The 12,878-nt window shown below is 43.2% G+C and overlaps 1 protein-coding gene across 4 annotated transcripts in view; it reads right to left on the reverse strand.

Annotated features, from left to right (window-relative positions):
• LOC145356803 (membrane-associated guanylate kinase, WW and PDZ domain-containing protein 3-like) overlaps positions 1 to 12,878 on the reverse strand; it is a 121,305-nt gene that overhangs the window by 46,347 nt on the left and 62,080 nt on the right. For all 4 annotated transcript variants that reach the window (XM_080209685.1, XM_080209684.1, XM_080209687.1 and 1 more), the window contains exons 2-6: positions 11,475 to 11,591; positions 8,313 to 8,432; positions 3,212 to 3,418; positions 2,586 to 2,721; positions 1,634 to 1,713 (exon numbers count right to left, since the gene is read on the reverse strand). In XM_080209685.1, the coding sequence (XP_080065811.1) occupies positions 1,634 to 1,713; positions 2,586 to 2,721; positions 3,212 to 3,418; positions 8,313 to 8,432; positions 11,475 to 11,591 (660 nt within the window). The remainder of the gene's footprint in view (positions 1 to 1,633; positions 1,714 to 2,585; positions 2,722 to 3,211; positions 3,419 to 8,312; positions 8,433 to 11,474; positions 11,592 to 12,878) is intronic.

The raw sequence follows: 12,878 nt of genomic DNA on the forward strand, positions 1-12,878 counted from the left end.
AACTGGTGGGAAAAGGAATAAAATAGATACGAGGGAGCAGCTTCAGGCTGTGATGTAATCTCAGGGTTCACCCGCAGGTCATTAGCTGCTTGAACGTTACCCTCGTGACTTGGAGTGTGGTTTCAGGCGCCTCATTGAAATTTCAGTGTACAAACATTTCACGTATCTATGATTCTCTCCACGTGACACCTTGTGCCAATCGCACAACTGTCTCATTTAGCAGCAAAGCAACCACTAATGAAATGTCAGAATGTCATTGCAACACTTCTGATCAAGTCATAGGTTATGTTTATTTTGGGAGCCAATAAAAAATGAGAAGGGACAAGGCAGGTAATGCAGGACATCCAGAATTCTCTAGCCTCAGGTTTCACTGCTCTGCTATTGGGATGTTGTTAGAACCCCTCAATCAAATGACAGCCACTGTCGCTCTCAGCCAAAATCAGACTTCGTATGTAACAGAGGTTCTGCTTGTTAATCAACACAAGAGAGTCTTGCAGTCTGACCGCTGCAGATAAACTGGAGAACAGCCTGCACAAAACTAACAAAGTTTTGGGAAGGAGACAAGTTGAGACCAATGGACGCAAAGGATATCTAGTTAGCATCTATCAAAAGAAGCACTCATTGCTATAATGTGACACCACCACAATGCCCTAAACAGAGAACAGTCAGCCATTCTAAACTATGCAAACACTCCTCATTTCACTTCTCCCCACCAAAGGAATATTAAAATCCTTTGTGTCTTCTACTTAGAGCATGGAATTCACTCTGATACAATTAGCTATCAGATTGTGGCCTGAGCATCTCCATCATTGGCTTATCTTCCTATCCTGGTACTATTAACAGCATGGAAAAAGGCCATTTGCACCAGCTGATGTATGTTGGGGTTTATGCTCCACTTGAGCAACAAGAGGTGTTAGTCACTAGCAATGGCACAGAGTGGCCTGCCATCAGATTTCTAAAGCAACATCCAAAAAATAACCTGCAAAATCTGATGGAAAGCAAGAGGTTAATAGGTTTGTGAGCTCACAATTGTGATACGCTTCAATGCCTTACCTCAGATACATTTAGAAATTCAGGTCTAAGAAGATCTTAAAGCTAACTTCTTCACTAAGGTGTTTATGTCAGTCACGCACCTTTGATTATCAGTGGTGTGTTAGTCTTCATCAGAAGAGCAACAATGACTGTAGCCTACGCTGTTCAATCTCAACACCTCTACAGACGCTGACTGCCTGCTGAGTACATTCAGCATTTCTGGTCTTAATATCAGGTTCACAGGGTTCAGTTTTTCAGTTACACGTAGAGGTTTCTATCTAAACTAGTGTAAATGCACACCAGTAACACAGCTGCAGCAGGTTACCAAAGCAGGCGACACGCACAACATTGAACATGGAAACATTGGCCATTATTCACACAAGCACTTGCAGCCCAGACCTCCCCTCATCTGAATTGTGGTCTGAAAAGTAGGGTGGGTGAGTTGCTACAGATGTATCTTTACCTTAAAATAGTGCAGAGTGAGAGAGTGGTTCAGAGTGCCAAATTGCACTGAACTGTGCACTAATTAAATGGAAACACATTTGCATCTTTGGTTGGAAATACTTATATTGAAAGAGTAAACTGTGACATTGCTACTTACCCCCTTCGCCACATTCCTCTGGGGGTTTTGCTTTCTTAGCGAGACGAGGGTCCAGCCATGTAGTTGTCTTAGTGTTGTGACTGTGAAAGGGAAGAATGATTACTAAATATAAAAGGTAACAAAGTACTGCAGGATGTGTATGGCTTGTGGGAGAGGGAGCAAGACTGGAGAGAGGGGAAAGTTACTGTAAAATACAATGGTGATAGAGCACTGGGAGCTGGGGAGGGACGTGTGGGTAAAGAGATGATACAGAGATATCCACATTAAAGCTTAGATAAGACTGGGAAGTTTTGGCACATTTTCAACATGGATTCTGTTGAGTGCTACAGGCAGACATACTTAAGTAAAAAGTCATGAAATGGAATTGTGCTCACCTCAACTATCAGAGCCTATTACATGTTTCAGGCTGAATTCCCTCCCAAAGTGCTTCACCTCTCTCTCATCTTCTTTAAGATGCACTTAAAACCCATCCTGTCCTAAAATCTCCTAATGTGGCTGAGTGCCATTTTTTCTGACAGCACTCTTGTGAAGCAGCTTGAATGCTTTTTGACTTTGAATGTGCTATATAAATGCAAGTTGTTGTTGCTGAAGGTTAGAAAAAGACAAGAATCATAGAATCACTTCAATGCAGAATGAGGTCATTCAGCCCATTGAGCCTGCAGTGACCACAATCCCACCCAGGCCCGATCCCTGTAAGCCCACATATTTACCTCAATAATCCCCCTGTCTCCAAGGGGCAATTTACCATGACCAACCCACCTAATCTTTGTCTTGGGAGCACAGTGGAGCACTCAGAGGAAACCCATGCAGACACAGGGTGAACATGCAAACTCCACACAGATACCAAAGACCAAATTGAATCTGGATCTCTGGAGCTGTGACGCAGCAGTGCCAAGACAATCAACCCCTCAGTTTTACAAACAACTCTGCCCATCTGGTGATGGATACTCACTCGATGAAGTAAATCATCCCACTGTCAGTGTATGCCATCTCCCAGTTATTTGGTAACGGCTCCACCAAGTCTTCCCTGGTAACCGGATCCAAGTACCTGAATTCTGCGACCCCGTCAGCGTGGCTGGGCCCTGGCCCTGAGGAATGAATAAATCTATTATACTATTGAGATTGGAACGTGAAAGCCACATTTGTAGATGTCTTGAATATTTTCATTTGACCTTGACAGATTTTTGTTATCCTGGGATAACCCAGACGGATAATACAAGCCTGTTCTGGCCACTATTTGTAAATACACACAATGAAATACTAGGATGCGTAGCTAGGACAATATAAAACAAGAAAGGATGAGGGATGGCTCTGGATTCAGCCCATACAGAATACTGCATTCAGTTTTGGCTGCCTGATATGGTGACTGCAGCTATTTCAACTAATTGCTTTTCTCACCTTGCTTTGTTCCTTAAGGAAATCCTGGCAGTAAGAGAAGCATCAGCTTTATTTCCCCTAGTGATGGATTACTGTATAGCATTCCAAGCCAGAGTGCACACAGAGCAAAATATGGAGTCTGAGCAGAGTCAAAGCTCCAGCCGATGTGAGAGCGTGTCCTTGCTTTTCACTCTTCCTCACCTGGGTAACCGGTCCCATTGGCAGTGGGTCGCTCTTCATCTTCCTCTTCATCTGGGACCGTGGTGTCAGCTCGCTGCATCATGCTCACAGATGTTGTTCGTTTCCTTTGTGCCTCATCTGAGCCATCATCTAGAACAACCTGATCCACTACATCCTGCTGAAAGGGACCGGGTTCTGCCGGAGGTTTCGGAGTTCCATAAAAATTACCTGTCAAATATCGGGAAGGGCGCAAACAGTGTGAGCTTCTATTCCACTTTTCACATTTCACTTCCTTTTAATTGATACTTAATAAATAAATTACAATCATTCATCCAATCACACATTTCCCACATGTTAACCAATCCTCAAAGCTAAAGTTTCCCCTTTGCTCATGGCCAGATTGCTCAGTGTCATCCCGAGTCCATGCAGAGTTCGATCTTGGCCTCGGGCATAAGTAAGGGCAGCTACAGATGTTTAAAATTAACCAGGGTTAACACTGCAGCTAGTGATCCTAACCCTCGCTGCAGGCACCTGCATACAGAATGGGTGAGGCTCAGCTGAGACACAGTCAAATACTTCCTGTTAAATAGGCAAATAGCCAATCAAAGGCAAGGTGAAGGAAGCTGCGCTGTAGAACAGAAAGCAGACATCTTCAGAAGACAACTGAAAATACTCAGGAATATACAGAACTTTGCTAATGTACATGTAGAAAAATGTTTCTACTTGTGGGGGACTTCAGAACTACGAGCCGTAAACGTAACAGTCACCCATCAGTGCAATAGGGAATTTAGGAGAAACTTCTACTCTGAGTGGCAAGAATATGGAACTCACTACACAAGTGGGGTTGAGGTGAATAATGTAGCTATAATTAAGCAGCCAGAGAAGTAGATGAAGGAATAAGAAATGCTGATGTGAGGAGATGAGAAAGGGTGGGAACAGGCTTGGGTGAAGCATAGACAGAGACCAGCTGGAGCATATGGCATGTTATGGTATTGTAAATTTTACGTAATACAAACTTTGGAATCAGTAAAACCTGAAGAAAATGGTCAATAGTTACAGTAACATCTTAACAATCATGCACTATAGGAACATTATGTTAGCCCATCTCATGTGACATTGCATTATTCAGTAAAAATGGGATCAGAAGACAAGGGATAATTGGATGAGAGAACAGTGACATAATTGGGTTCCTATTTCCAAGCTGCCTATTCTGACCTTATTGGAACTTCCTACATCCACATTTATGATGGAAACTGATTACGATGCAAAGTTGACCATGAAGTAGCGTGGAGAAACACAGGGTGCTTTGTATAAGGACAAACAAAAAATATCCAATGACTATTACAGCAACCTTAGTTAAACTCCTGATAGCCAACTGGTGAAGGACACCAGAAGTCAATCTGTACTCCAGGTTTAGATTTTCTTGTGAAGCCATGCCTTATGCTGGACATTACTTCATGTGTTTACAGGCTGAAAACCATTGAGTTTTAAGAGACTAAACAACAGCTGTTAAGATGGCTGCCACGTGTCAGGTGACTTTTGCAATTTCTGCACACAGACTCAGAATTCCTCAGGTCTACAGAAAGTTCATAATTCAATGGCTGTGGATGGGATGCCCTCCCTTGAATGGGCATGGAGATAAACCCACTTGTGGAATTTATGCAGCATGAACAGCCACCATGCAGTCCCCATTTTGTAGCTACAACTTCTAACTTTGAATCGTGTCTAGGTAATAGAGTTGGTTACCACGTGGTCACGAGATTAAAATGGACTTCAGATAACACATCTCGTTACTCCGAGGACCAGGGAGAAACAAGCCAGTCTGAAAGCCAACTGCATAGAAAAGAGAGAGGGGACAGAAAGTCCCAAGAGGATAGCCCATCTCTCTCTCTCCATCCATCTTTCAAGCTTGAATTCTGTCTGCTGCTTGGCTATCACGTGCCAGAGATTTTATTTTAAAATTAATCAGCAGCTGTTGTCTCGAAAGAAAATATACATTGATTGCCTCAAATAAACATTTATCTGCCTCAACGAGAGCTTGCTGGTGGGTGGCGGTTTGGGGGCAGGGGGCAGCTTGAAACCATTTAAATCATCAATCTACCAGACGCATACAATTTTAAACTTTCATTGAGTTCAGAAAAATCCTGTTTAATCAATCCTCCCACTCTAATGCACTGGTGTTGTGTCATCTTGAAATATGCGTACGTATGTTAAAGTTGGAGGGTTTTTGATCATTTTACTTCAACCACGTTAAGTATAATAAATAAAATCCTCTTTTCTTTTTAAACACTCAAGGAAACCTATATTTCACAGTCACAGCAATTAAACAGTTAAACACTCAAATTGACTATCCTATCCTTTTAAAAGATCCTGTTACGATCAAACAAAGAGTGAGGAAAGTGGGGAGCCACAATACCTCTCCTCATCTGATGAACTTATTCACAAAGTGAGGTATTATAAACGTGTAGTTTCCTAACCTTCCAACCATCCACCAGTGGCAATGCCGCTCTCTTTATATGGGCACAAGTCATTATCGAATAATTGCTCCCCCACGTTTAACTTAATTTATATAACAGTTTGCAGTTACCCAGCATACTCAGTGTAGTAAAAAGTGCTTCATGAGTGTTATCCAATGAAATTTAACACCAAGCTACATAGAGATATTTGGGCAGCTGACCAAAAGCTTGGTCACTTTTCAGAAACATGTTAGAGAAGATGACAAAAGTGGACATGTTTGGAGAGAAAATTCCAGAGGTTAGGACCAGGCCACCGGTTGAGAACTGATTAAAATTAGGGATGCACAAGAAGCCTGAATTTGTAGGGTTGAACGCAGTTGTAGAGATGGGGAGGGGCAAAACATGTTAGGATTTGAAAGACTAGAGTGGGAATTTAAAAATTGAGGTATTACTTAACTGGGATGGTTCAGAGAAGATTCCTGAGATGAAGGAACTCTCTTACGAAGAAGGGCTATGCATGTTGGGCCTTCACTTGTTGGAGATAATGAGGGGCTTGACAGGGAAGATGCTGAAGGGGAAGGGTTTCTCTTCAAGGGGGAATCTAGAACGAGGGAACAGTTTAAAAATAAAAGGTCTCATTTCAGATGGCGATGAGGAGAAATTTATTTTGGAGACTCATTAGTCTTTGGATTTCTCTTTCACAGAGTGTAGTGGAGATTGGGTCAGTGAATATATTCAACGCAGTCAAGGATTATGGGGGAGGAGTAGGCAGAAAAATTGAGCTAAGGCCACAATCTTATTGAATGGTAGAGCAGGCTCAATGAGCGAGGTGGGCTGCTCATGCTCCTATTTCTTACCATCCTGTGAGAGCCAATGTACAACTGAGCACAGGAGTCATGAGGGTCGTAGGGCTGAAAGAAATTACAGATACAGAGAGTGGAAATCACTTAAAATGGAAAGGGAATAATATGCATTGAAAATGAAAGACGAGGGTTCTGATTAACAAACTGAAAGTATCACAACAATGCTCACTGGCAGCGAGTCATCAAATGTTAATATATATTAGGTGGTCACTACTGTGCTGGAATGGTGTGGGAATCTTCCTAGTTTATGAATCATTGGTGCGACTATACTTAGAATTGTGTGTACAGAGGATATTGCAGTTACCAAAAGGGTACAGAGGAAAACAACCAGGATGATTGAGGGATGGAGAAATTTGACAAGGAGTAATGATGTTGAGGGGTGATATGATTGTCTTTATTTCGGATTCTAAAGGGAATAGACATGATTGACCGTAACAAGCTGTTATGCCTGGACCAGAACACTGTAACCAGAGTAAATGGACAGAGCTTGAAGCAGGTAAAAAGACATAAGAATAGCCATCTTACTAATGGAGAGTGCAATCTCCATGAAAAAAAATCTGAGAAACCTGGTTGTAAGGCAGAACGCAGTGTTAACCCAGGCAGATTAACATGGAAAACAGACTCTCGTCTTGACGTCATTACCATAGATTGTGGTGTATAATCGTCCTCTGAAGCTTTCAAATAATCCTTCAAAAATGGATGCCGATTTTACCCAGAGTATAAAACGTGATCCACCAGCATTACTGCATGAGGACCCATTTTCATCAGTCACCTCGTGTGGTCTCTGTGATGGCATCTCAAAAGCCTGTGCATCTTCTTGGCAAGATGGCCTCTCCCAACCACTTGACCTCATGCATCAACTTAGACCACCACGTACCTGAGCAGACTGACAACACCAAATATGTACATCTGAGCTGAATAATTAAAGCCAACTCCAAATCCAAGTACAGCCCTAAAAATACATTTCTCTGAAGAACAAGGGGGTCAATTTGTACACCATTTTTATACCTAACCATGCATTTTGACATGAGAAAAATAGGGTAGCATTATACACTAGGTCAATTTATAAGCCACTCTTATCCTGTAATTTAAAGATTTTTTTTAAACATATTAATCTCATTTGTGTATTCTAATATTACTGCATGTAAAGATGCACTGCACCAATTATCCTGACTTGCACCGAATGCAGGTCACACGTCACCGACCCACGTTGGTTCCCAGTCCTGTAACAACTCAACTTTAAAATTCTCATCTTCATTTTCAAAACTCTCCATGGCCATATCCCCTCCCTCCATCTCTCTAACCTCCTTAAATAAAAAGGAGCGGCGGCAGCATGGACAAGTTGAACCAAAGAGTCTGTTTCCATGTTGTAAACCTCTATGATGCCATGACTCCTGCACAACCCTCCGAAATCTTTGCACTCTAGCTCTAGTCTCTTGCATACTTATGAATTTAAATGGGCTCATCATAAGAGCTCTGAAATTTTCTCCCTAGCCCACACCACTTTTCTCTACAATGCTTCTAAAAATCTAGGTCTTTGACCAAGCTTTTGGACAATAACTCAGTGTCAAATTTTGTTTGATGATGCTCCTGTGATGTGTCTTGGGATGTCTTAGTGATAAAAAGCATCAAGTGCGTGCGAGTTGCTTTAAGTGTCTTCAAACAGTTTTGGATGAGATGTGCTGAAATGCCTCTCAGAGTTGGAGTATGATCATGAGTGCCGATTTACCCTGGAGCTTTCCCCAAGGGCAGTAGCTCTGGAACAGAATTTGAGTGAAATGAGAAGAGGATTTGGTAACTCACCATCGAATGTTCCGCTCTCCAGAAGGGCTCCACTCTCCTCTAGTGTTTTAAATTCCTCCAGGGAAATGAAGTTGTAATCAACCCCTGGCACTTCGCCTTCCCGGGGTGGTCTTGTAGTGCCTGAAAACAAACAACCAAAATGAAATTCAAGCACTGAAAGGGTTCAGGCTCACTTTTGTTGCGATTCAGTGTTTGCCTGGTTGCAGAGCAGAAAAATAATTTGGTGTTGAAGAAGCGGAGACTCCAGATGAGCACTAATTGAGTGAAAGAAAAATGTTTCCACAAGATCAATTAGAATATTAAAATGGAACTGGATCAATAATTTAAAAACCAGATAAAGACAGGCTTGCATTTATAAAACACCTTTCAAGGATTTACAGCAATTAAACCTTTTTGATGTGTAGTCACTGTTGCAAGCTCAGAAAATGTGGCAGCTAATTTCACACAGCAAACTCCCTAAAAACAGCAAAGTGGGAATGACAAGATCATTGAAGACTGAATATTGACAAAGACAGTGATGACATGAATTCACTGGATGACAGATAGGGTCATGGTTTAAGAGGTCACATGGAATATGGTATCACCGACATTACTGAGAATAAGCCGGAATCTTGTACCCAATTCAGGGCATGGGGCTTGAACACAAGTCCTTCTAACTCAAGAGACTGCAGTGATAGCCACAAAGCACTGGCTGAGAGAACATATGAATTAACAAGGAAATGGGATTGGGGAAGAGAGCTTCAGTTTTCAGAGATCCTGCAGTGCAGAAAGAGGCCATTTGGCCCATCGAGTCTGCACCGATCACAATTCCTCCGAGGCCCTATCTCCATAACCCCAGTTTTTTTATCCTGCTAACCCACCTGTCACTAAGGGCAATTTAGCACAGCCAATCAACCTAACCCGCACATTTTTGGACTGTGGAAGGAAACTGGAGCACCTGGAGGAAACCCATGCAGACATGGGGAGAATGTGCAAAATCCAGTCACCCAACTGGGAATTGAACCCAGGTCCCTGGCGCTGTGAGGCAGCAGTGCTAACCACTGTGCCACGTGCTGCCCCAAATTGTGCTGCAAATTCTGCAATCAACTGAGCTCTTGCTTTTGGGAATTGATCTGGTCATTTCTCCACTGGGGTGAATCTGGCTTTCTCGAACCAGGAGTCAAGTCAAAGCATCCATCATGTGAGTAAATTCCTGCAAACATGTAGCCAGAACAACCTATTCAAGCAACAACTCCATCCCCGCCAATCCTTTATTTCTGACTCTGGATGTTCAGTTCAAATAATGCTCCAGAGAGTTGCACTAAACCTGGACTGAATCTTATGTGATGCTGGGGGAGTGCTGCATTGTTAAGGGTGCCATTTTTGGCACAAGATGTCTACTCTCTCAGGTCAATGTAAAAGATACCACAGCAGTATTCTGAAGAGAAGCAGGGGAATTTCTTCCTGGTGCCCTGACCAAGGTTCATCTCCCAATCAACACGATATAGATTATCTGATCACCATCACATTGCTGTTTGTGGGATCATGCTGTGCAGAAACTGGCTGCTGCAGTTCGTACAGTGCAGCAGTGAATAACCTTTGCAATGCCACATGCCCTCAAAAGGTGCCATATAAATTCATAGCTTTCTTTTATTTCCTCAACTCCTGAAGAGTTAATTAAGAGCCAATAAGGAAACTTTCACAGGGAACAAAGGCTATTAAGCTCAGTAAATGCCCAACCTTTCCTGTGGGGACTTGCACTGAAACGAACATTAGACCATTTGATTAGAGAAAACCACCAGTGAAATTAATCTTACCCTCTGCTGAAATATTGTTCCCGCACTTGAATTCTCCATCAAAGGCCCTTGGACTGTGGTCAGAACCGACCCCATATTCCTACCCTCTGACTAATTTTTCATCTTCTTAACCCAGAGCACCCAAAGTTGAAATCAGCTAGCCCTCCTGGTGTTTCAGGCTCAGGGGTAGACCAATGAACTTACTCATGAAGCCAATACATAGAGTTTACAGCAGAGAAACAAACCATTCATTCTAACTGGCCCGTGGCTAGTGTTTATGTTTCACCTGAACCATCTTCCACCACTTTTCATCTAACTCCAGCAGGATAATCTGCTATTCCTTTCTCATGTTTATCCAGCTTTTCCCTGAAATAAACAAAGAACAAAGAAAAGTACAGCACATGAACAGGCCCTTCGGCCCTCCAAGCCTGTACCAATCATGATGTCTGCCTAAACTAAAACTGTACAGACACATGGCATCCGTATCCTTCCATTCCATTCACATATTCATCTAGTTGCCCCTTAAATGGCGCTACCATACCTTCTCCCACCACCTCCCAGGGTAGTGCGTTTCAGACATTCACCATCCTCTTAAAAAACTTGCCTCGCACATCTCCTCTAAACTTTTCCCCATGCACCTAAAAATTGTGTCCCTTAGCACTTGACTTTTCTACCCTAGGAAAGAGCATCTAACTATCCACTCGGTCGATGCCACTCAATCTTGTAAACCTCTATCAAGTCACCCCTCAACCTCCATTGTTCCAGTGAAAGCAAACTGAATTTAACCAACCATTCCTCATAGGTAATACCCTCCAGATCATAGAACCCTACAGTGCAGAAAGAGGCCCTTCGGCCCATCAAGTCTGCACCAAACACAATCCCACCCAGGCCCCACCCATTATACCCACTAATCCCTCGAACCTACACATCCCTGGACACTAAGGGGCAATTTCTTAGCATGGCCAATCAACCTAACCCACACATCTTTGGACTGTGGAAGGAAACCGGAGTACCTGGAGGAAACCCACGCAGACACAAGGAGAAGGTGTAAACTCCACACAGACAGTGATCCGAGCCGGGAATCGAACCCAGGACCCTGGAGCTGTGAAGCAGCAGTGCTAACCACTGTGCCGCCCAGGCAACATCGTGGTAAGACTACTCCTTGCTCAGCACATGTCTCTGAATTTATTGATGACTGTCTTCTATTTATAGCCCTGAGTTTCAGACTCATGGCTAGAACTGCTTGTTGGAAAACCAATCTTTGCTCTTCCAGCCAAATCCCGTGACACTAATCTTGACTCAGCTGTGTCCTTGTGATGTTACTCGGCTGCAAGTGAATGAACAGACACACAGACACACAACCCTCTACATGACACAGTGCACTTACATGGGATTGTTCTCAGGTAGAGATTGTCCCGGATCACCTGCTGTAGCTGGTGGTCCACCGATCCCTTCTGGAACTGCAGACTGAGGTAGTGGCGAAGCTCCTTGTTTATTATTCTGCCTGTAAAAAAAAACAATGGTTTAATTTTTTTTTACAACCTCATCCATCAGCAGAGCCTGTGTAAAGGAGCAACAGCAGGCACAGGAAGGACAATTTGCAGCAAGGACAATGATCATTTGCCACAGCGCAGAATCACCCATCACCAGGGTCACTGGATTTTATCTCACACGCTGAACAAATGATTCCATTTATAACATTACAGGAGCTTCTAAAAGCAATAAATACTTCCACTAAAATGTCACAGGATTGAACAGAAGTCAAACTGAGCTCTGCTAGGCTGTGATGCAGCAAGAAAATTGCTATAATGGGATTCGATTACACAGAGGACAGGCCAGGCTTCCCCTGAAGCAGTAATAACACGTTCAGTTACACACATTTACTCCCTAAGCAGTCCATACGCTTAGATAGAAATATCAGCTGTGAGAGGAGGAATGGCACCTTTAATATAACAATACCCACCAGCCAGATCCTCAAAGATAGATTTCTTATCCTGTGCTTAAACTCCCGTGGCAGTGCGCCCTCCTCATCTCTACCATCCCCTTGCCTGAGAAACCCCACCACCTCCTCAACTCATTTCCTTCAACCCCAGAACCTGCTGCATCTCCACCCACTGCCTTTTCCCAACCATTTCCTAGTTTATAGAATACTTACAGTGCAGAGAGGCTATTCAGCCCATTGAGTCTGCACCGACTCTGAAAGAGCATCCCACCCAGGCCCTCCCCTACACCCTATCCCCGTAACTCTGCACATTTAGCATGGCCAATCCCCCTAACCAACACATCTTTGCACTGTGGAAGGAAACTGGAACACCTGGAGGAAACCCACGCAGACACGGAGAGAACTTGCAGACTCCACAAAGTTATCCAAGGCTGGAATTGAACCCAAGTCACTGGCACTGAAGTGGCAGTGGTAACCACTGTGCTACCATGCCCAACTTTGTAGCATTTTCTACTTTGCTAATTAGAAAGCTGCGTTGAAACATCTCCAGTGCTCCACCTTCCTTCTTCAAACCTATCCCTCGAAGTTTAGACTCCTCTCAACATCTCCTTTGGTTTACAACTATTTCAACTCTTGTGAAACACCACAGGACTTTTCCCCTACATTCGTTTAAATGGCAGTACTTTTCTTTCCTAACTCCATACTCTCTTGTATGTGCCATGTGCTATCAGCTCATAGAAACATAGCAGCAAGAAACGGCCATTCAGCCTATTGAGTCTGTTCCTCAACCATTTCATGGCTCCTCTGTGACCCAACTCCATGTAGAGTTCCTGGCCCATCAACATGCTG

Source organism: Carcharhinus amblyrhynchos, chromosome 22, assembly GCF_965287045.1.
Source record: "Carcharhinus amblyrhynchos chromosome 22, sCarAmb.v2.hapA, whole genome shotgun sequence".
Taxonomy (NCBI): domain Eukaryota; kingdom Metazoa; phylum Chordata; class Chondrichthyes; order Carcharhiniformes; family Carcharhinidae; genus Carcharhinus; species Carcharhinus amblyrhynchos.